The sequence below is a fragment of the Meriones unguiculatus genome, chromosome 6, assembly GCF_030254825.1.
Source record: "Meriones unguiculatus strain TT.TT164.6M chromosome 6, Bangor_MerUng_6.1, whole genome shotgun sequence".
NCBI classification, from domain to species: domain Eukaryota; kingdom Metazoa; phylum Chordata; class Mammalia; order Rodentia; family Muridae; genus Meriones; species Meriones unguiculatus.
The window spans coordinates 30,571,415-30,595,500 of record NC_083354.1 but is presented as its reverse complement, the minus strand read 5'-3'; the positions used below and the strand labels follow the sequence as shown (position 1 = coordinate 30,595,500).

Sequence of the window (24,086 nt, the reverse complement as noted above, 5' to 3'; positions counted from 1 at the left end):
CTGGCAGGGTCCGATCTTGTGTCTACAGCACCTGCCCCTGAGAGCTGCTCCCTGCCAGCCATACTGTGGGCTAGCTAAAGTCCCTGTCACCCCCCACACACCCCTTTTCTGAGTGTAGTGCTAGAGGGACTTTGTGCCTGTTAGGGCCAGGATTCTGCTGAGCTACTTCTCCAGCCAAGACACCTATTGTGCATGCCACAGTGTGTCCAGCTCTGGTGCAAGCTTGGTGGCTGTGGCAGGTGCCTTCGCCTGCAGAGCCACCTTCTAGCCCTAGAAGTGCCTCTTGGCTCTTACGGAGGAGTTACATAGAGACCCTCTCACCTTCTGGCCTTTTATGTGCGGCTCTGTGGGCTACTAGGGGCCCCAGATGGCCAGAGCCCAACTGTTAAGGGGTAGGGATCCTGCTCCGATTTTGGCCTCTTGTCTCTACGTAAACTGCTTACTTCGTTGTCAGTGTCGGCACCTTGTAACACAGCTGCTTCCAGTCAAGACCTCAGACAGCGGGCTCTCCATCTCCCCAAAGCCTTTAACGTCTTCACAGACTTGAGCACGCTGCCTGTGTCCTTGTTAGCCAACCTCAAGTTCTTCCTGGCTAACCAGTACTGCACCTGACTGTCCACCTCCTCAGGAATCAGCGGAAGGAGGCCAGGGTAGCTCTGCCCTCCTCAGAAGAGGACGTCCTAATTTTATCCAGGTGTATTTGCCGCCAACTAAAGCTATGGTGCCATGGCGCCTTCAGCTTGCCGTCAGCTGGCTGGGATCCTTTTTTCTGGTAGAAGCTCTTCAGAGCTGGTCACCGGCAGCCTTTGAACCGCCTCTAGCAGCACGCAGTGACAGCTGGCTTCGGCGGGCAGCCTGAGCAGACCATGCCACGCTCCAGCCTTCACGACACTCCTGTTCGGAGTAGCTGGTGAGGCTGGAGATGCCTCCGTGCTTGAGAGCATTAGCTGCTCTTCCGGAGGACCAGGGCTCCATTCAGCGTGGCTGCTTAGAGCTCTAACTCCAGTCTTCTTACCTTGGTGAGTACCAGGCACAGATGTGGTTCGTTTGTGTGTGCGTATGCATATATATATATATATATATATATATATATATATATATATATATGTATGTATGTATGTATGTATGAAAACAAAACACCCATGCACATTAAATTAAAGCACTTGTAAAATAACTGGGAACCTCACACTTGGGAGGCAGGGGCTTGTGGGCTGGTCTACACGGTGCAAATGGTGAAAGACCCCGAGGTGACCACCTCTGAAGGAGCCGAGTTGGGCCTGTCCTAGCGTGAGCGGAAGACAGCAGGCGTGTCGTGAGCCTGAGGCCGCCGCCCTGCGCCCCTCCGCGAATGCCACCCACGCCTGCCCGAGTGGCCCGCGCTGCGGCGCCCGCCCTCGCCGTGGAGGGCGGCTGAGGAGGTAAAGGAGGCCGCGGGCAGTCTGGAAAAACCTCACAAACGTGTATTGGCGGGCAGGCGCGCGCTCCCGCCCGGAGGCCGCGCTCAGAAGGAAAAGCGGTTGTTTCGGGTCAGGACGTTCCGCAGCCGGCAGGGCAGCGCCCAGGGCGGGGGCGGGCTGGCGGGCGCGGCGCGCGGCGGGCACGCTCCCGGGGGGCGCTGCCCCGGCTCCGGGCCCGCAGCCTCCGGCCGCCGCCGCTTCTCCGCCGCCCTGCTCTCCTCCCCCGCGGGGACGGTGACCTCTCCAGTGACCTCATTCACCCAGACAAAGGAATCCAGAGCCGCCTTCTCCTGGTCGAGCTGACTCCGGGACATACCTGAAACGGAGGACGCGGTCAGGAGGCGGGCACGGCCGTTTCTCCGCTGTGTAGCCCGGGCTGTCCTGGAGCTCGCGGTACACACCCGGCCAGTCCGCCTGTGCCTCCCTCGTGCTGGGACTCCCCCGTGCTGTGCACCACACCGACTCAGTTCCTTCCTCTGGAGTAAAAGAAAACACTCCTGCACGCCCTGCCTGAGTTTCCACGCTGAGGTGTGAGGAAATGGAGCCTTTCCTCCCCACGTTGCAATAGAAACCTGAGCTGTGCGGATGTGCTGGACACAGACTTCTCGTTACCCTGGCTCCACAGCATGTATGTGACATCGCGGCTCACGGACGGCTCCGAGTATGTGAGGTGAGAGCACACTGGGTGGGAATACTAGGGCATTTTCTTTCCGGGATTTGAGCATCGCTGACTTGGTCTCTGTCGAGCGTGCTGCTGCCAATCCCAAGATAATGAAGGGCAGCTCTACACGAAGCGGATTTTGCCTCTTCTCCTGACCAGTTCAGATAGCCATGTATGTGTTAACAGTGTCAGTGGGAAGTAAATGATTACATTTCTACACAATAAATTCTACTGTATTCTTTGAACAGGCTGGTTACCATTCCGTGAGTTCATTTTATACGGGAAAGCAACAGTGATTAAATGGCTATAGCTTGACATGAAAAATAGGGCAGACAGAAACAGAGCATCACGGGCATGCCTAGGATCCAGGCACTCAAGGGCTGGGACAGCTGAGGCCAGCCTGGACTACAGTGTGTTCATTCCCAAGCATAATGAACACGGTGGCATATCACAAATGGCCATACACTTGGAAGCTGTGACTTAGTTCCTTACAAGGCCAAAGGGCTACACCACTCCTAGGCATATATCCAAGCATTAGTACTGTATTACAGACCTTACAGCGCAGAGATCTTCATGCTTTATCTAGGTGACTCGGTCTCATCATTTGAGCCCTAAAAGAACAACTCTGCCCTGATTTAGAGGTGCAGAAGCAGGTGTGAGAAAACCCCTGAGGGGAAGGGAGTGCACAGGTGCCTCTGTCTTGTATTCTTGCTGAGGTCATTTTAGGTTTAAGTAGAATTTTATCTCTTTGATGGAACGTCCTGTGGAGAATTACTCAACCCTATTTTAGAACACCAAGGTCAAGATGTCCCAGCTAATTTATCTTGGCCTCTGTAAACTGCCTGCTTTTGCAAAACCTACCCCTGAAGCTGCCAAGCAAGAAAAGAGGATGTAGTTTTGCCTTTAAAAGCCCCTTGCTTAGTCATCATGGAAATGCAAATCAAAACGACCCTGAAATTTCACCTTACACCCATGAGAATGGCTAAGATCAAAAACTCAAGTGACAACATATGCTGGAGAAGATGGAGAGAAAGGGGAACACACCTCCCTTGCTGGTGGGAGTGCAAACTTGTAAAACCCCTTTGGAAATCTGGCACTTTCTTAGACAATTAGGAATAGTGCTACCTCAAGATCCAACTATACCACTCCTAGGCATATACCCAAAAGATGTTCGTATACAACAAGGACATTTGTTCAACCATGTTCGTAGCAGCTTTATTCATATTAGCCAGAAGCTGGAAACAACCGTCCCTCAACTGAGGAATGGCTACAGAAATTGTGGTACATTTACACAATGGAATACTACTCAGCAATTAAAAACAAGGAAATCATGAAATTTGCAGGCAAATGGTGGGATCTAGAAAAGATCATCCCGAGTGAGGTATCCCAGAAACAGAAAGACACAAATGGTATATACTCACTTATAAGTGGATATTAGACATAATAGGATAAACATACTAAAATCTGTACACCTAAAGAAGCTAAGCAAGAAGGAGGACCCTGGGTAAGATGATCACTCCTCAATCAGAAGAGGGAGAAAACAGGTAACAGGACAGGAGCCTACCACAGAGGGCCTCTGAAAGACTACCCTGCAGGGTATCAAAGTAGATGCTGAGACTCATAGCTAAACTTTGGGCAGAGTGCAGGGAATCTTATAAAAGGGGGAGAGAGACCTGGAGGGGGACAGGAGCTCCACAAGGAGAGCAACAGAACCAAAAAATCTGGGCACAGTGGTCTTTTCTGAGATTGATACTCCAAGGACCATGCATGGAGACAACCTGGAACCCCGGCACAGATGTAGCAAATGGCAGCTCAGTCTTCAAGTGATTTCCCTAGTAAGGGGAACAGGGTCTGTCTCTGACATGAACTCAGGGGCTGGCTCTTATCACCTCCCCCTGGAGGTGGGGGTGGCAGCCTTACCAGGTCACAGAGGAAGACAATGCAGCCAGTCCTTTTAAGACCTGATAGACTGGGGTCAGAGGGAAGGGGAGGAGGACCTCCCCTATCAGTGGACTGGGGAAGGGGTATGAGAAGAGGAAGAGTTTGGGAGAGGATAAGAAAGGGGGCTACAGCTAGGATACAAACTGACTAAATTGTAATAAATAAAAATAAAAGCCCCTTGCTCTAAACAGTCAGGATACACTTGGGTCCCAAATGCCTGAGTATAGTCCCAACCAGCTGGAATCAAGACTTTCAGTTGGCCATAAACTGAGTGGTCATCTATGGTGGGCTTCCCACAACAGTGTAAACAAGGATTTGACGTGCTGTTGCTAAACTGAACATGAAAGGGTTTAAGTAGAAACCAGTATAAGGAAATTGTTAAAGGCTCCTCCATTTCTGCCTTCACTATTGATTTTTTAAAATGAGTTGAATAGTTTATTTCATCTTCTAAAGACAACAGGGCCTCCATTTTTTTCCTTTCCTTGTTGTTTCCTTGATCTTGATATTTTTATTTCTTAGGGGAAGTGAGATGCATGTTCCTATTGTTCAGACTATTTTTCAAATCAACAGACCACAAAGACCTTCTGAGAACTAGGTCAACTTGAATTGAAATGGAGCCTCCTGAAGCTGGCCAGCCACCATGACATCAAGAACTCTTGACGAGGTGTCTGTGCTAAGCCTATCTGCCGAAGTTCCGCTTTTGTATTAGACTGTGCTTGATTGCAAAGATCAAAGACCTACAAAAGATCCTCTGCTGCGGCTGATGGCTGCCCCCTTCTACTCGCATGATAAAACTTCCCTTGCTTTGTAACATCGCTGTCTCTGAAAATGCTTGGACCTCGACTCTGACACTACAGAAACAGCTCTCAATATAGTGAGGGAAGGCCAGGCACGGTAGCACAGTTGTGACTCAACCCTTTGAGGTGGACGCAGGAGGATCAGGAGTTCACAACCACTAACAGTAATAAATCAATTGTTCTAGCACCAACAGAAAGCTCAGGAAGTAATGTGAACCCTGGCCCCTGGCTGGTGCAGGAAGGGCTGCCTAGTCTAGAGGCTCAATGCCTTTGCTTTCTTTAGGATGGACACAGCAGCTACGGCCTTGAGAAACTTCAAGGTAGTCCACAGGACCACCCAGGCCAACCAGCAGCATTCTGACTCCTGGTTCCCGGTGAGGCCCTGCTTGCACAGCAAAGGCGCTGCCTCCCATACGCCCCACCCTGCCCTCACAGGCCTACAAGGCTGACCTGCAGGAGGACTGAAGCTCACCTGCTGGAAGGTTATGGGGTGGTGCGGTCTGTGCAGACAGCTTCACAGTAGAGATAGTATCAGAAGCTGGTGTTCCTAGCAACTGGTCTTTGTTACGTAAAGCATTCCATCCTGGCCAGGCCCGATTCCTTCTGGGGACCACACAGCATGCGCTGGGCCTCTGTCGCCAACTTGGAGGTGGCCCTGGCCTTGCTTCTCATCGCTCCTGCTTTGGGCAGTCCATCTCATAGCTTCTCTTCCAGAACACAAATGTGTAGCAAGCAGGAATGTGGCGGGTATGCATTCAGCACAGGCCCACGCCCACGCCTCTCCTGCCTCACAGCCCATGAACTCATCAGAACTAGTCCCTGCCCACCTGTTCACCCCAGTCTAGACTCTGCTCAGCCTAGGTGCACCTCAGATCCACAGCAAGCTGCCTCTCACCTGGGGTGGCCTAAACCCTTCAAGCCTCACGTCAGTCACCGACAAATGGTGCTGAATAACAAAAGGAACAGAACATAACTTCTCCAAGATCCGGTGGAAGAGAAAGTTTATTGTAGATAAAAAAAGAGTGAGCAAAGCCTGAGGCAAACACATCTTGGAGGGTCCAAAAAAACAAGCTCAGCCTGCTCTCATTAGAAAAGACAATTTGGGAAAATTTTGGGTCAATTTAAACAAACTAGTAATAGCCTCAGGGTACCCCAAATGTTATCAGTGTAATATTAAGGGGAAAAATATCAAAGTGCTTTCCTTTGGAGTAGTTTAACCAAGAATGAGATTCCAGGTCTCTTCTGTCTGTAACTTGTTGGCTGCCTATGGCAACTCAAGCAGCAAGGAACGTTTCCCTGCCCTAGACTCCCTTTGTAAACTTTGTAAACACAAAAAGTGTCAGGCCCCTCCACCAGACATCTTTGTCATAACATGGGTTCCAGTCTCTCTGTCACAAAGGTCATCTCCAGCCCCTCAGTATCATTGGTTATGCTAATTTTAGGTGAGAAGTCTGAAACCCCACCATTCCCCCATGCTCAGGACTTGAAAGACCAATTCTCTGGAAATCTCTGCCCTTAAAAGTTCTACCCCTTAGGAAATTATTCCTAAAGGCTGCATCTGCTCAGTCCCCTGCTGTCCTCCCCTGGGAGCAGGGGCACCCACCCCTGGAGCCGTCCCCTGCACCCTGGATCCTCCCATTAAATCTCTTTTGTGAGATTTTCTGCCTGTGACTCACTGGAAGCAATCAAGAGAAGAGAAAAAGCAAAGCAGTGAAGTGGGGCTGAGGCTCCGGAGCTCCTGATTGGGAAAACCCTCCTGGGAGCCGCAGTGTGCCTGCTGGGGAGGCCTCCTCTCAGAGCTGTGGTTCCTGGGCTCCGGATTCCCAGGGTATCTCTCCATCTGAGCAGGGCCAACAATCCCTGTGTTGTAGTCTGAGTCTGCACCTGCTTGAATGCTGCCTTGGGTATCTGTCCACGTGCTTCTAAGAAAGGGCTTTGCTTTCTTATTGGGCAACACAGCACCCCACGGGGAAGACTGGGAGACGCTTTACAGAGTTTTACACAGGATTAAATATTACTGGCTTCACCTGACTCAAAGACACTAAAAAAAGCAAACATTCACTTAGCAAACAGTAACTGTGCTGTTTCTAGCCACGTACAGCAGGTGTTTATTGTGTAAGGGTGCTTTCAAACTATTAGCATTTATGCCAGGGCACACATGCAAACACACAGGCATTTTCTCTAGGTCAGAGGCATGGAAGAATACATAATCTAAAATTATATTAGCTTACGTTATAAAAGGTGATTGCCAAGGCAAATAAAATTGGTTGTTACAGTGCTACCTTAGGGCAGGTTAAGCATAGCTGGATGGTAGTACCATGCCTTTAATGCCAGTACTGAGGTGGCAGAGGCAGGAGGATCTGAGGGCAGCCACAGCTACACCAAGAAATCCTGTCTTGAAAGCCCAAAAACAAATGAAAAAAGGCAGGTTAAAGGACAGCACACAGTAGAAAAGGCCTCAAGTGACCAAAGTGTATTAGTTGTTGGGCCAGGAAATTCAGCAGAAGTTCTAGCCTGGAGAGATATTTTCCTAATGTACCACCACAGCCTTTAATTGGACTTGGGCCTCACCACCAGAGCAGTGGCTGAATAGCCTGGACTGTCCAGTAGAGGATTTGAGAGGAATGCAACCGAGGGAATGTACACTGTCCTCCAGTCACATCACAGCTAGAGGAGGCTCCCCACACAGACACTATAGACCAGCGTCAAGGCCATCTAAACATCGAGTCTGAGAAGCCACCCTGGACTAGAGTGGTTTGCAAAGCCTCACACCTCCTAGGGCAGGTGTGACTTCTGAGACACTCTGTGGTCCTTGGCGCTACAATATTCTGTGTGCATTTCCTCCTGGTTGACAAGAGACGCTTGGCTGCCAGAGAGCTCTGGGCTGCCAGACAAGATGGAGAAGTCTATTCACTGCTATTGAAAAGCTTCAACTGTTGGCTCCTAGCAATTTCCCTCATTCACAGGGGATGGGGGAATCTAAGCACTTGTAAAAGCTTGACAACAAACGAACACAACAGCACAGAACAGTTTTTAATGTGCACCAGTGGCTAAATCCTGCCCAATACAGACCAAAGCTGAGCCCCTCCAGCCTTCCCTCAGCCACACTCCCCCAGCCTTAAAGTCCATTCATTGCAGAATATTTGATCCTATGTGAACCTATTCTGGCCTCTGGAGCAGCTTGTCCTCAATACAGCCTGACATTCTCTCTCTCTCTTTACCTCAACATATACAGTCAACAGTTCCAAGTTGTTGCAATGATTAGTACAGTTTTTGGATTTTCATTAGACCCTGGCTGACACAATTTTGCCATTTTTAGCAGTGTTAACTTAAAAAATGTGGCACCTAGCACATAAATACTCATTTCTTCCATCCACCAGGAAAGGAGGATGCCTAACAGGCATCACTGTCCCAAGTCCCATGTCATCATCACAACTGTCTGTCTTCTAGTTTCACTTTTTTGGCAAGAGCTAGTGTGGCAATAGCTCACAATCTCATAGGTTAGAGATGGTGCTGAGACACAAAACGCCCTGGTTTTCTTCAAACTGGCACACTGCATTGTCACACTGCAGCTGTTTAACCATTCCTTCGCCAACAGCTATTTTGTGCTATTTCAAATTGAGCAGATAAGAATGCTGAGAATTTGAGAGATGAAGTAGGCCAGGTGTGGTGGTGCACACCTCCAATCCCAGCACTCTGGAGGCAGACAAATCTCTGTGGACACCCATAATGACATATCAGAGTGAGAGAGAGAGAGGGAGAGAGCGAGAAAGAGTGTTGGAAGGGAGGGGCGAACACAGACCACTTCAGTAGCAGCACAGTTAAATCACAGCTTTAGAGGATGTGTCTGCAAGAACTTTTAGAAAAACAAGTGACGGCCCCACGTATCCATTCTGATTTCACCACCACCTCACACCGAGATAATATGGAGCAATGGTTAGCACACATCATCCTATTTCACAACTTTACTCTTATTTCACTAACTCTGTAAACATCAGGGATGTTTACAGGACAAGTCTCAGCGTCACACATGCATTTCATTACTGACCCCCACACCCTATCAAGTTTACTCCTCCGTCCCACTTACAGAAATCCAAGTGACACGTCCACTTCATACACGGAATCCCTATGTACACAGTATATTATACAGAGCCGCTGCATCTCACAGTGCAGTTTTCCAAACTGGAGTTCACTCTTCCATAGCCACCATTTTGGCTTTTTGTTGTGCTGCTGTGGGGACTGCTGAGACGGTCTCCTTTTGCTCCTCCTGCCTCAGCATCCCAGGTTAGGGCTACAGGCATGTGCCACCACCCTGAGCTTTGTATCTTCCCGAGTGCCCAGTGGCCGCTGCAGTTCTGCTGATGGCCCACCAGTCCCACCGTCCAGACGCGCTGCAGTGACTTGCCTCACACTCATCATTCTTCACACTGATCCCAGACCGACAGACAGAACTCCCCGGCGGGATTCACAGTCCTGTAAGGTTTTCCGAGTTGCCTGGCAGTCTGTCTTCATTTCCACTTACAAAGGACTCTGAATTCCAGGTGTTGTGCCCATTTCACCTAAGCTTTCAAAACTAACTTTCCTAAGAGTGGCAAGATAGTCCGTCTGGTCTCTTCTCAGCACACCGTGGTCTGACAGTCTTCCAAGGATGGAGCTTCCCACACTGAGCAGCTCGGAGGCCACCTGACATCACTCCCCCAGGATGGTCTCCATACACCTGTCTATCCTCACTCCCACTCCAGTTCCTCAGAGAGTGGGGAGAAAGCCATGCTGAAAGAAGCCTGTGCTTTCCAGGCCAAGCTCAAGTGTACGATTAGACAGTTGCCAAGACAACCAGAAGCTGCCAACCAGCACTCTACTTAAAACCGGCTACAGCGGCACTCCTGCCTAGGAGCATGACTTTTATCTCCCGGCCTGCTTTCTGAAGGACCCCAACCTGTCTGATCAAGGCTCCACCTCTGATCTGGCAGAACTAGAATCCTTCAGCGACGCAATTTTAAAATACAGATTTTTAATACTTTTCTTGTTTTTGGAAATAAAGTTTCTCTTTGTAGCCTTGACTGACCTGGACTCGCTTTACGGACCAGGCTGGCCTCGAACTCAGAGATCCACCTGCCTTTGCCTCCCTGAGTGCTGGGATTACAGGTGTGTATTTTTAAAACGTACTTCAGTGTTTTGCTTGCACGTATGTCTATGAGCCAACTGCATGTCTGGTGCGTGTGTAGTCGGGATAGGGCGTGGGATCCCCTGGCACTGTAGATGGTTGTGAGCTGCCACGTGGGTGCTGGGAACCGAACCCAGGCAAGAACAACGCACACACTCTGAGTGCCGATTCATCGTCCAGCATGGAGAAGCAGTGTGGTTTGCTTTGCAGTATCTGTCACCATAAGCACCCAAGCTCAGCTTTCCCACGTGCTTAGTCAGGCTGCAGCGACAAGTATAACTGGGAACCCACATGACACCTGCAGTTGAGGCACAGGCCTTAAGATGGCAGCAGAGATTACAGGAAAAGGTCCCAGCGTAATCCTATAACAGACGGATCCACCAGAGACATCATCACAACTAAATACCTCTGTAAAAAGGTTGGTCCCAGGACTCACTTCAGTCCAGTCTTCAGACAGCTCACTCAACTCCACCTGAGGGACTCTATACTACCCCCTAACATCACCAGACAAGATCCTATATCCTCTGCCTGAAGCCAAGAACTCCCAAACCAGAAGGACTGGGCCTTTGCAAAGGTTTCCCCAGTGCCTGCCACTTATGGTCTCTAGAAATTTAACCAAGAACTATTCCCCAGCCCCACTGTCGGAGAGCCCGGGCTAATCTCTAACATGGTTTTTCATATGACGCGCCAAATTGGAAGACCACCTGAAGGTCTTCCCACACACTTTGCATTTGAAGGGCCTCTCTCGAGTATGAAATCTCTTGTGGCTAATGAGGTGTGAACGCTTGCTAAATGTCTTCCCACAGATGCTACATTTGTGGCAGTTTGTCTTGGAGCGGACATTCTGGAACAGAATGAGCCTGGAGCTCTTGTCAGAAGGGTTCTCGCGTTTCTTACGGGGCTTCTTTCCACTTAGCTCTGCTTCCTGAGCACTGAACCGTGCATCCCGACAGTAAGGTGTGCCAGGCTTCTCTGAGTGCAGGCTACATCCAGACTGCAGTGTTCTGCTGTGCTTTCTCTGCTCAACACAAGGGGCACGCATCCCAACAAAACATTCATCATGCCACGGAGATTGAAGAGGTCTCTCTGTAGTATGGATCCTCTGGTGATTAACAAGACGATAGTTCCTATCGAAAGATTTCTCACAAAAGCTGCACTTAAAGCGCTTCTCTCCAGTGTGTATTCCCCTGTGATCTAAAAGGCCTCTTTTGCGTGTAAAGGTCTTCCCACATTCTTGACACCAAAAGGGCTTCTGACCAGTGAGGATTGTTGACTCGAATCCTAAAGTCTCTTTACTTTCATGATACTCCCACTGTGGAGGCGAATAGTGTTTCCTCTCATGTCGAGAGAGATTGGAACTCCATCGGAAGGCTTTTCCACACTCCCTGCATTTGTAGGGCTTCTCTCTAGTGTGAACTCTCTGATGAATGAGGAGGAATGACAGAGTGCGGAAGGTTCTACCGCAGTATTTACATTTGTTGGGCTCATCTGTACTGGGACTGCTCTGAAGAAACACTGTGTCCTGACTCAAAGGGAGATCACTTTCAGGTTTTATTTTAACAGCATGACGCTTCATGTGAATAAAATAAGATGACCTATAGGTGAAGGTTTTCCTGCATGCACCACACTGGTATGGCTTCTCCCCCGTGTGAATCCTCTGGTGCTCAATGAGTGATTTCTTTTGTGTAAAAGTTTTCCCACAAGTCTGACACAGAAAAGTTTTCTCCACAGTGGAGACAACCTCAGACTGACTGCAATTCTGCTTGAAGTCTTCTTCACATTTCTCTTGTTTACCAAACTCTTGTCTTTGGTGCAGTCTCTTATGACGAGAAAAGTTAGACTTCCACCGAAAAGTTTTCCTACATTGGGTACATTTGTAAGGTTTCTCCTGTGTGTGAAGCCTTTGGTGTTGACGAACATAGGACTTACAGCAGAAGTTTTTACCACACTGGCTGCAGTCCGAGTGCTTCTCCTTACGCTGGTTTATCAAACGATGACTGCGATCCAACTTGCAGCTGGCAGCGTCTCTCAACTGCCTGGATTCCATTTTCTGTTTAGTGTGGGTTTTCTGGTGCAGATGGTAGGCTGATCGACGTTGGAAAGCTTTCTCACATAAACTGCATTTATAAGGTTTCACTCCAGTGTGAATTTTCTCATGTCGCACACAATTTGAACGCCACCTGAAGGCTTTCTCACACACCCTGCATTTAAACTGTTTCTCTTGACTATAATATCTCTGATGATAGTCAAGATGGGGGCTTTTACTGAAAGTCTTTCCACTCTCTTTCAGTCTAACACTCTCATATATACCAAACCCTTCAATATCTTTGAGCTCTTCCCCATATTTCTTTTTATAATGGTATGATCTTTTTCTGAAGTTTCTGTCATGGTCACGTTTAAAGGATCGCTTTTTCCTAGAAACATTCACACACTTAACAGGAGTTACGTCAAGAATATCACTGCTTTCCAATACTCCAGGTTCTCCTCCTGTCCTGTAACTAATGTCAGCTTCTTCCTTCACTTGTATGGGGCTTACACAGAGCTTCTGTAGCCTGCTCTTCTGTTCAAAAGAGTCTTTGAGCCCTGTTCCTTCAGAAACGCTTGTCTCAGGACATACTGATAGCACAGCAAAGGTTTCTGTGTATTCTGAAGGGTCCTGTTTCAAGATGAACTTGCTTGGTTTAATTGGGAGATCACCTCCTGGAATAAAACAAAAAACAAAGACACGCATATACACAAACAAGAAAATGTACTTTTTCTCCACACTTGGAACTGGGAAAAGCAGCAAGAACTATAAAGTAAGATTCTTGAAGCAAGAATCTTGCCTGACTGTCATTACCGTTTTACAGCATAGTAAAGGATAAGACAAAAACAAGAAAGGGTATCCAAATTACAGGAAAGGGAAGAAGAAGGGCCATTACAGCAGGAAACAGCAAGTGCAACAAACAGAGCTAAGGAAGAATATGAACAGCAAGACACTAGAGGAAAAGGTAATCATGGCACAGGAGCACCACACAGAAGTCCCCAAAAGCGAAGACGTGGTGCTCCAAGGAGAGCCTAGCTGAAAGAACTCATCGCCATGAAAAAGAATGGAATGGAATGATGCTCCTAAGAATAGGAGGGATGAATACAGACAATGCCAAATTAGTGCAGGCCCAGGGATGAGGAGCATGACAACTGGGTGGAGAGAGAACAGGCCCTGTGATGAGCAACAGCTGACAGTGAGATGCCAGGGAAGGGCACAGCTGGAAAGAAATGGCCAAACAGGAGGGAAGAGGCTCAGGGTCCTAGGAACTCCTAGCAAAGGCTGGAGTAAGCCCTAGTGATGCATTTAACCATATGAAAGAGAAGAGGGCAGAAGATGGATGGTTTTACACAACTCACCTTCGGAGGCGGCCTCTGCCTCCCTCTCAAGCTGAGCTGTGCAGATATTCGCACCCCATGGCTGCTTTGCTTCTAGCCAGGAGATCAATGCAGGTTTGGGAGGTGACCCCACTGCAGAAAAGAAGGACGGGGATGTGAAAGAAGATAGGCCACACAGAACTATTCCCTAGGACCTAAAGTCCTGCTAGAGAAGAGAGAAGGCCAGAAAGACAAATGGGAAGAACCTAGGGCAGGGCACCTGACAAGCCATTACTGATAGCCCTAAGCCAGTGGCTCTCAACCTTCCCAAAGCTGGGATTCTTTAACACAGTTCCTCATGTCGTGGTGACCCCCCAAACATAAAATTATTTGTTACTACTTCATAACTGTAATTTTGCTACTGCTATGAATCATAATGTAAATATTTTTAGAGACAGACATTTGCTAAAGGGGTTGCGACCCACAGGTTGAGAACTGCTGCCCTAAGCAGAGATGAGAGGCAAAAGAGCTTCAAGAATTCTCCAGAGCTAGGATCAGAAAGATGCTTCATCAGTTAAAAGGCACTGGCTGCTCCTCCAAAGGATCTGGTTCAATTCCTAGCCTCCACATGGTGGTTAACAACCATCTGTAACTCAAGCCCTAATGGATCTGAGGGCCTCTTCTGACTGCTGTGAGCATTCTATGCAGGTGGCACACAGACATACATGAAGGCAAAATACCCACACACATAAAATAAAATGTCAACAAGAATAAATACTCTTCAGAGGTGAAAAGCATACAACTACTCAACTGGTGACATCAGTTCATGATATCTGACTGCCTAAATGGACTAGAAACTTGAAACAGCCTCAGTCTTTTCAATAACCCCACATGACAGACATTACCATCTCCATTATTCAAGAGGGATGGTTCAGTGACAGATTAAGTAATAAGGTTGGTGGTTACAGTGCCAAAATCCAAGGCGAGGCCCTTTTCACACATATAATAAAAGCCAGGGGCCAGCAAACATGGCTCAGTGGGGAAAGGCACTTACAGCCAAGCTTAGCCAGTTTGATCCACAGGCTCTACATGGCAGAAAGAACAAAAACCAGTCTCATCACCTGTCTTCAGACACATGAGCCATGGCACGCAAGCACTTATACGCACACACATCCAGACACACAAATCAGTCAAAAAGAAAAAAGGAAAAAGTGGAGGTAGCCAGGATACTAAAGACTTACCCACAGAAACTACATTCTCATAATTCTCCAGCATAACATCCCGATAAATATTGCGCTGAGCTGAGTCCAAACATCCCCACTCCTCCTGAGAGAAGGTCACCTCCACATCCTGGAAAGTCAAAGCTTCCTGGGAAAATAAAAAAAAAAAAAACTATGGCTTAGAGCTGATCCACAGCTCTTAGCTGTCAGGAGGCTCCCAGGCCTGACATAGAGTTAACACTGTGTGAACTTGGCGAAGCAGAGAGACCATCACGGAGCAGATAGCTCTGTGCTCTATGAAGTTAAACAACAACCCAGCATGAAGAGCTGCACTACCCACAAGGCAGCACGAGACACTGGGAAAGACCCCAAGCCCCAGCGGGATTACCAGAGGCTTGCTGGCTGTTACCTGGTACCCTATACCCTCTTCTGTCTGGAAATGGGCAGGCACTGAGACATCAGAATCTGAAAGAAAAAAGAGCCGTAAGAGAGTTGTCCAGCTCTGGACACCCATGAAGTTTACTCTCCTCACTCCTAGATAATTCCTGGGCCTACAAGCAGGCAGACTGTTATTCAAGATGCACAGGCATGTCTTCAGGGTCTGCTGGGGACCAGCAAAGGGAGAGTGGAATGGAAGAAGCCAACCAGATATAAATCTCAGAGGCATCCAAGAGAACATGAACTAGGTGACAAAAGATTCTGTGAGAGAATAGATGGTAACAAGCTGACAGTATAGGAGGCACAGGACACAGAGCATAAAGCTAGGGTCTGGGCAGTGAGTACCATCTTGCCCAGCCAGGAAGTCACAATCTCCTATTCCATGTGAAGGCTCCAAGTGGTCCTCTAGCGCGGAAGCATTCCTGAGACGTGAAGCAGGGGACCATATCTGTGGCGACTGCAGAGCTCCAGTGCCTATCCAATGCACATCTGGATCCTGAGCAAGGCAGGGGGCCTGGCAAGAAGAAAATGTTATGAGAACATTCCCATAGAAAACAAACTCAGAGAATACTCCCATGGCCAGTCTGTAAAGGTCTGGGCCAGCAGGTCCTCTAATCACTTCCTGGCAGAAGGGACGCAGACAGGTAAGAGAAGCTTCGCCTCCCTCAGCCTCCACACCAAGGAGAGGCCGACAGGTTCCCCCCTCACATAAGGGTGCACCTGGCAAGTCAGTATAGCCACCCTCACGTGCCACAGTGAAACCTCCCTACTCCACACTACCTGACTCCTGGCTGACAGTGAGAAAAGAGAGGAGGGAAAATGAACAGCAGCTTACAGTACAGGGCCAGACAGGCACTGACATGGACAGTGGCCTCAGAGAAGGCTAGCTTTCAGACTGTAAACCTGACAAAATAGTATCACCCCTACAGAGACAATATTAACTTTAAGGGTCAGCCAAGAAACAAACCACAGACAAAAACTCTCCTTTGTTCATCCAAGCAAGAACAGCAAGGAGAGCTTGGCCCTCAGACGTCAAACAGCTTTGTTTCTGAGACAAGGCTTTCCTCAATGTAGAGATAAGTGCACAGACTTCAGTTAATGAACTTAGAGGAGTCTGCCAGGCACAGTGGCTGATACTTTTTCTACACTGCCGTGACCAAGCCCTCAACTGAAGCCACTGAACATGACAAGAGACGAAAACCTTATATCTACCCCTAAATGAACTGAGTCATAACCAAGACATACTTCTGCAAATGTTCTATCTTATGTCACTTTATAAATTACACAAGGTCAGGTCCCTATAACTATCTTATCATTGTAGTAAAAATGATACATATACTCTCAGATATTTTAAAGACATTTTTTCTTTAATAAGCATTGCTTATGTTGACTTTCAGCATTTACCACTGCTAGACTATGGTCAAGTGTAACTTACTTTAGTTCTGTAACACATTTGAGGGATGAGCTTCAGAAATATTAGTTATTGTCAATGCATGGGCTGTGCCAACAGGCTCATGTTTTCTATAAACTTTGAAAACCTAAAAAATGATAAACAGTTTTTGAAAAAACTCAAAAGGTGCCAGATGTGGTGGCACAGGCCTTTAATCCCAGCACTTGGGAGGCAGATGGCGCTCTATAAGTTCAAGGCCAGCCTGCTCTACAAAGTGACTACCAGGACAGCGGGGTAGAGACCCCTATCTCAAAAATAAAAACAAACAAAAGCAAAACCTCAAAAGGCAAAGGACCAGTTTTCTGTGTGCAAAAAGCATTAAGAAAGAATGCAGGAAGCAACCCAGCACCCCTCTTCTGACAGGCCTGGGACAAACAGTTACTGAACAAATGCTCATAATTACTTCATTCTGCATTTCTTTCTCAAATTGAGCTCCTGAAAAGTTGACTATGGTGACTCCATTTTAGTACCTCAGATAAAATCTGTCTTACTGAACAAAGTGCCAGTAACTAAAATAATTCTAGGTTTCAAAAGCCCACACCAGGCTGGGTCTCTCTCTACCCATGGATCAGGACATAGCTCTCAACTGCTGCTCTAGCTCCCACCTGCATGTGACCCAATGATAATGGACACCTCTGAAATTGTAACCAAGCCTCCAGTTAGGAACTTGCCTCTATAAAAGCTGCCTTGGTCATGGTGTCTCTTCAAAGAACTAGAATAATGACTATACAGGCTCTTTCCAAAAATCAGCAAGACCACCATTTTTGCTAGTTGCATATTTTGGCTTTTGTAACTATCTCCTTAGCTTATGACAAGAAAGAAAGAAAGAAAGAAAGAAAGAAAGAAAGAAAGAAAGAAAGAAAGAAAGAAAGAAAGAAAGAAAGAAAGAAAGAAAGAAAGAGAGAGAGAGACAGAGAGAGAGAGAGAGAGAAAGAGAGAAAGAGAGAGAGAGAGAGAGAGAGAGAAAGAAAGAAAGAGAGAAAGAAAGAAAGAAAGAAAGAGAGAGAGAGAGAGAGAGAAAGAGAGAAAGAGAGAAAGAGAGAAAGAAAGAAAGAAAGAGAGAGAGAGAGAGAGAGAGAAAGAGAAAGAGAGAGAGAAAGAAAGAAAGAAAGAAAGAAAGAAAGAAAGAAACAAACAAACAAACAAACAAACAAACCAACCAACCAACCAACCAACCTTGGGGATCTTCTTGCCAAGATGTGCTTTTCTTGATTCAATATAAACCCTTGGGACTACAACTGGGTCCCAAACACCCAGATGTAGCCAGCAGCCAGCTGAAATAAAGACTTTTAATTGACTCACAGACTGGATCTGAGGGGCCTTCCCTGATGGCAGGCCCAGAGTACCATCTCTGAGACTAGTAACGCTGTAAGGACAAAGCTTAAGATTGAGGTCTTCCAGTCTCCCAGCCCAAGGATGCCTCCCAGCCCTTGTGCTCAAAAACCCCCTGAAGAGGAAACATGGTACATGCAGACTGCTCTTTTGTTCTTCCATCCAAATCCTTCCAGTTTCCCCTCTGCCCCACCACTCTACAAGGCTGTAGTCAGTACATGCAAAACCGGCTCATACGTGAAGACCTACGACATAAAGCACTAGCTAATTCTTTATGAATACCTGCTGATCCTATTCTGGAGGCAGTCTTCATCTATAAGAGGAAACAGTCCTTGCTAAAGGCTCCACAGTCAGAGTCCAGCTCTCATGTGCGCAAGTATCAAAGAGACTTACAGAAGGAGGCTCCCCTACATTTCTCAAACTCACAGCTCAAAGGACCATCTCATCTACAAACAGGCAGGCAGACCGCGCTGGGCGCCACATACCCACAGTGTTTTTCCATCAAGATCCCTCTGCACTTCTTCCAGCAAGGCCACGACCTCCGCACCACTCTCAGGGCAATGGAGCTGCACCCATGTCCGGAGCTCTCCGGGCAGGATACTCAGGAACTGCTCCAGCACCAGCAACTCCAACATCTGTGCTTTGGAAAGAACATCAGGCCTCATCCACCATCGGCAGAGCTCCTGGAGCCGGCTCAGAGTTTCTAGGGGCCCAGAAGACTCATGGTAGCGAAGCTGCCTGAAGAGTTGACGGAACAGCTCCTGGCCAGGGCGGTTAAGTGTCTGCGGCCTGGCAGTCTGCAGTGAAATATAGTCCTCCTCCTCCTCCTCCTCCTCCTCCTCTTTCTTTACTGTGCAAAGGTGCCTTTGTTGCCTTGAAGCCTGTGCTGAGTGGGCAGCACAGCACCTGCCTGGAGGCATCCCTCCTGCCAGAGTCGCCCAGATGAACACAGAGCTGCTGCTGCCTTCTCCCGAGTCACTGCTGGGTCCTTGGATCTTCTCAGCACGGCAGTGCAGTCTCACGTGCTAGGTCGTCAGAGGACACTGGCAAGAGACTGAAACACCAACATATGGAGCCAGTCCTTTACTCCTTGGAGGGTTTTTCTTTTCCCACCCTTCATTCCCCCAGCCTCAACCTCTCACACTTAGGCAGAAGAGAAACAAGGACAGAAGGCAGAGAGGAAATAGAAAAGTCCCTGAATTTAATTTCTTTCCTCGTGTTTCTTCTTTGCGCACGCCATAACAAACCTCAACCAACCCCCCCTGAAGAACCACCACCACCAACCCTACCTCTCGGGTCCCGGCATTTACACCACCAAATAGTTCTGTGGGTTTTTTCCCCTTTTTTGGGGGGGGGGATCTTTTGTTCTGTTTTTGTTGTTTGTTTTGTTTGTTTTGTTGTTTGTTTTGTTATTGAGACAGGGTTTCTCTGGGTAGCCTTGGCTCTCATGGACTCGCTTTGTAGACGAAGCTCACCTCAAATCTACCTGCCTCTGCCTGTTTTTTAAAGAAATCAAACTTCCAGAACTGTTACACACATTCTTGTTCAAAAGAGAACAGGTAAGAAATGATGTCCATCACACACGACAGAGCCATGTCCCCCAGGTGGGGATCACCTGGATGTGTGAGAACACACACATGCAGGAGCACCTGCACAGCCTGAGACCTAAGAAAGTTCAGACACGCACAGGGCTAGGAAACACAAGTGGCAGATACAAAAGGTCAAAGAACAGCTAAGGAAGGAGACAGACACAGCGTATTACATTCATGTACTGGTACACATGGCATGAAAACCTTCAATTCTCACCAAGCTGATGTTTAGTTTCATTCCTATCAGAATCTCAGGAAAATGGAAGGGAAGGAAGCTAGATGTGCAGTTAGTGGTGGAACAATGGCCCAGCACACACAAGTCCCAGAACCACAGAGAATAGAGATGATGTGTGCAGGAGAGCTATGCGAAGATACTGCAGTTTACACCAAAAGGCAAAGGGAAGGAGCTAAAAGTTACTTTGAAAACTACTCTCCTGCCATATGGGATCCAAGGACCAAGCTCAGGTGCTTTTACCCACTTAGCCGTCTTGTAAGACCACTCTACTTGATTTCAAGACATATAGCTACACAGATAGCTTCAGAAATCAAGCCAATGTGTATTGGTAGAGAACAAACATAGAGATTAAGGAAAAATATATTATGGAAGGCAAAATCTGTAGGAGGTAGAGCCTTCACAGACTGCTTTACTTACATCATTAAGGTTTTTTTTTAATAAAATAATGTTGAAATTGATGCAGCAACTAAGAAGTGAGATTATACGGGGCTGGAGAAATGCCTCAGGTGTTAAGAGTACTTGGGACGCAATTATGAGGACTGAAGTTCTGATCCCAGCACCTACCTAACAAGCAGGCACCGTGCCAGCTCTGAAGGCTCACTGTTCTAAACTCTGTGTGTACATATAAACACAGAACTGCAAATACTCGTTTGCATACACTCACACAAAGTCTAGAATAAGATGAGCATGATCATGATCACACCCAGAATGTCCAGAACTTGGTTTCTAAATACCGTCTCCACTAAAGGAATAAGGACTCTGTGATGTTAAGGAACTTTTATTTACCTGCCTCAATTGTTGTCTTGGAGGCTCACTGCCTCTGTCTGCTAACCTAGGCCTAGTCCTGGAAGCTTCTAGCCTCTGTACAATCTAACCTAGGCCTAGAATGTTTTCAGCCTCTGAGACTTACTGCTAAATAAACTCTCTCTTTCTGGGCTCATAGCTGGCTGGTCAACTCAGTTCCAGCTCAAACTCTTCTCCCACTTATTCAATGGGACTTTTCTCTCAGCCCCAAAGTTGCTCTGCTTTGTCTCAAACTAACTCCAGCAATCTGCTCTAATCTCCTGGCTCCTTCTCATTCTCTGGCTCGTTCTGTCTTTACCTGAGTTCTCTTTGTGCAACCTGTCTCTCTATTATTGTCCTGGTAAAACTGTCTCCTGTCTCTCTCTCTCTCATAGCCCTTTAAGTGGCCTTCCTTTCCTCTCTTCTCATGAGAGTTGGACATGTCCTATTTTGTCAAATCTTCTCTGGTTCGTCACTGTTTCTGCCACTCAATTAGACATCACTTTCAAACACAGGTGTCCTTCTACAAGCTAACTTCACCGTCATTGTTCGGGGTTAAAGGCGAGTACCACCACACCTGGACTAAGTTTTCTTTACCTGAAACTTGCTCTATACCATGCTAGCCTTGAATTCAGATCTCCTGAATTAAAAGCATCCCACAGACCTAGAAGGTCTTTGGATGTGATCTCTTGCCAGATCAGCCATGTTCTGAATTAAAATTTCTCTATACTGTGAAATACAGTGTTAATGACATGTCACACAGAGAAAACACAAGTGTTTTTGCAGTATCAGAAAATCAGTGAAATTATACACTTAAAGCAGGGGCAGGGGCAGGTAGTTCAGCAGGTAGAAGCATTTGCCTCACCAGCAACCTGAGTTTCCATATAAAGGTGGGGAGAAATGACCCACGCCCACAACGCACTGTGCATATGCACACAAATAATAAATTAAATTTTAAAACAAAAGGCCAGGCATGCTGATGAATGTCTATTATCCCAGCATGTGGGAAGTGGAGGCAAGAAGATAGGAATTCAAGGCCAGGTTGAGCTGGGCACATTAGACTGTCTCAAATTGGGACAAAAACAAAGCAGTGGGGTCAGAAATTCACACTGATATAAACTGACCACATTTTTAAAGCTCACCCACTCAAGCCAGCACAGTGGTGTGCCTTTAATCCCATCACTCAGGACACAGAGGAGAGCAGAGCTTGGTGACTTGGAAGTAAGACAATAAAGCAAGTTCCAAGCCATCAAGGCTATGTGAGACTATCTCAAAGTCGCCAAAGTAGAGGAGCCTCCTAATAAGAAATGTAAGAGAAAAGGAAAGGAACTCTCTGCTACAGGAAAGATGCTAATCAGGAAGCAAACATTAAGGAGAAACATTCCAAATTCTTTCCCGAAAAAGAGTACAAATTCCAAAGTTAAACACAGAAATTTTAAAGTGGTGAAACTGCCAGTAACAAGGACACATCAACCTTATCTAAGCAAACATCAGATTCAAGAACATTCTAAAATAGCAAAATACTTCAAAAAAAGAACATGTCGTCAGGACTGGAGAGATGGGTGGTGGTGAAGAGCACTGAGTGCTCCTTCCAGAGGACCCTAGTTCAAATCCCTGTGCCCACCTGGCAGCTCACAACTGTCTATAACTGCAGACCTAAGGGATCTGACACTCTCTTCTGGCTCCACAGGCACCAGGCACAACACGGTGTATACACACACATGCAAACTAAACATTTACACACTACAATAAAATTTAGAAAGAACTCTGTCAGGCCGAGCACTGTGGTGCACGCCTGTAATCCTAGCACTCAGGGAGGTAGAGGCAAGCGGATCTCTTTGAGTTTAAGGCCAGCCTGGTCTACAAAGTGAGTCCAAGACAGCCAAGACTACACAGAGAAACCCTGTTTTAAAATAATAATTTGGTCAAGGTCTTAATGGTATGGCTCTGCCTGTTAGTGACCTGCACTACATAGGAAAATGAACCAAGCAGGAAGGGCAGATAGTATGGCCCACAGGGTAAAGTTATCTAGTCAAGGCTGCAGTTCAGTCAGAGAAGGAACCCAGCAGCAAGAGACAAGTTGTCTTCCAATTCCCCCACCCCACCACCCCCGTGCTCACTGCCACAAGCATGCACATAAACAAAAGGAAGATGTAGACCGGGTGTGGAGACACACGCCTTTAATCCCAACACTCAGGAGCTGAAAGAGGTGCTCGTCTGTGAGTGTGAGGCTAGACTGGCCTACGTGCCAACTTCCAGGCCGGCAGATGTATCCGTGAGATCCTCCAGTCAGCAGAGATACAAGTTAGGGCTAATAATACCAAAACTCACAATTGCATGACACCAGGGCCAGAACCGGTGGCACTAGTTTCAAAGTCTCTATGACATAGGTTTTCAATGCTCAGTTAATTAGAACAATGCACTCCTGGTCAAGAATGAGGCTCAGCCTGGCTGCGGGGCCCTAAAGTGACGCTCACAAGATGGAGCCAACTAAAAAGCTGCATGGGGATCCGCTCACGTCAGTTCATTTCCTTCCTATCATTTTACTGTCACACAACGTTTATAAACTAGTACTTCCTGGATGCTAGAAACCACATAAAGTTTGAGGATCTGGGCGGGCAGCGGTGGTGGTGCACAACTTTAATCCCAGCACTCAGGAGGCAGAAGCAGACAGCCCTGACTTCAAGGCCCGCCTGGTCTACTGAGTGAGTTCCGGCCAAGGCCACACAGAGAAAGTCTGTCTCGGGGAAAAAAAGGAGGAGGAAGAAGAAAATGAGGCTAGGGCTGTGAGCACTTTTCACTTTCCAAGCGCGCATCAAAGCTTAGTCTCAAACTCGCTTTTTAAGCTTAGGAAACCTCTTTTCTACTTTAAAATCCGAGAGAAAGGCTCATCAAGCTGCCAAGCACCGGTCTACCTGCCTCCGCTTCCTCAGCAGCGGGGATTCCAGGTGAGGCCGCCAGACCAAGCTGTCCCAGCATTTGTCTCCGACGCTTACACCTCAGCCGTGCAACGAGCTTTCCCACCCTCTTTAGGTAACAGCATAACCGACCCGAACAATTAGCCGGGCGGCGACCTGCGGAGTTCCCATCGGCAAGTCAGACGCCAAGAGTCATAATGGCGGACGCGGAAGTTTCGGGGTCTCGGAGGGCCGAGGCCGCCGAGCCGCGCCGCTCCGCCCGTCGCGCATCCGGGAGAGCCCGGGACGGCGCCGCGGGGTGAGCCGCCGCCCAAGGCCCGCCCCCAGCCCGCCGCTCGCTCACCCCCTGACGACGCAGCCCTCGGCGTCCCGGCCAGACCGCGGCGGCCCTCTGGCTCCGCTTCCTCGGGCCTCTCTAGGACAGCGGAAGTAAGGCTGCTGCGGGCTCTCTAGGAAACCCGGAGGAATGCCGTCTCGGCTGCTCTCCGCCCGAGTTCCGCCCTGGCACCTCCTGACAGTGCTATGCCCAGTCCAAGGGACCCCAAAGACCACCACCAACACCAGGAGTCAGAAATTGTATGCAAAAGTAAAGAACCTTTATTCCTTTATTTGGGCAGTCAGAGGCTAGGAGCCCTGAGCCTGGAAAAAAGCTGGGTTTTATAGGGCTTTTAGCAAGGGGAAGGCACTTCCAGACTTGGCAGTTATAGGATTGAGGGACATTCAGCAAGAGCAAGCTTGTTACATAGTGATTGGTTAGAG

General features: G+C 47.9%; 2 protein-coding genes across 7 annotated transcripts; both read right to left on the bottom strand.

Moving 5' to 3' along the window:
• Positions 1-970: 970 nt before the first annotated feature.
• LOC132654617 (uncharacterized protein C3orf86-like) lies at positions 971-3,181 on the bottom strand. The gene has a single exon (XM_060385013.1). It carries the CDS (start codon positions 1,769-1,771, stop codon positions 1,502-1,504), a length of 270 nt encoding a protein of 89 aa, XP_060240996.1. The 5' UTR covers positions 1,772-3,181; the 3' UTR covers positions 971-1,501.
• A 126-nt stretch (positions 3,182-3,307) lies between these two features.
• On the bottom strand, positions 3,308-23,875 carry Znf445 (zinc finger protein 445). 6 transcript variants are annotated; one of them, XM_060385006.1, is made up of 7 exons: positions 23,671-23,873; positions 18,288-18,856; positions 15,366-15,534; positions 14,992-15,047; positions 14,604-14,730; positions 13,405-13,515; positions 3,308-12,720 (listed from the first exon to the last, which is right to left on the bottom strand). In XM_060385006.1, the coding sequence occupies exons 2-7, from the start codon at positions 18,720-18,722 to the stop codon at positions 10,676-10,678; spliced, it is 2,943 nt and encodes a 980-aa protein (XP_060240989.1). In that variant the 5' UTR covers positions 18,723-18,856; positions 23,671-23,873; the 3' UTR covers positions 3,308-10,675. The 6 variants fall into 6 exon arrangements, with proteins under 6 accessions (XP_060240989.1, XP_021510149.2, XP_060240990.1 ...); XM_021654474.2 differs by having other exon boundaries at positions 18,288-18,845; positions 23,671-23,743; XM_060385007.1 differs by lacking the exon at positions 23,671-23,873 and adding an exon at positions 23,325-23,625.
• Between the last annotated feature and the right edge of the window lie 211 nt (positions 23,876-24,086).

Excerpts from the sequence above, each read along its gene's own strand:
- LOC132654617 (XM_060385013.1), bottom strand. The coding sequence starts at position 1,771 with ATGTCCCGGAGTCAGCTCGACCAGGAGAAGGCGGCTCTGGATTCCTTT.
- Znf445 (XM_060385006.1), bottom strand. The coding sequence starts at position 18,722 with ATGCCTCCAGGCAGGTGCTGTGCTGCCCACTCAGCACAGGCTTCAAGG. Across the intron at positions 14,731-14,991 it reads AAGAGGGTATAGGGTACCAG|GAAGCTTTGACTTTCCAGGA; the intron begins GTAACAGCCAGC and ends TTATTTTCCCAG. Across the intron at positions 13,516-14,603 it reads TGAGAATGTAGTTTCTGTGG|TGGGGTCACCTCCCAAACCT; the intron begins GTAAGTCTTTAG and ends TCTTTTCTGCAG.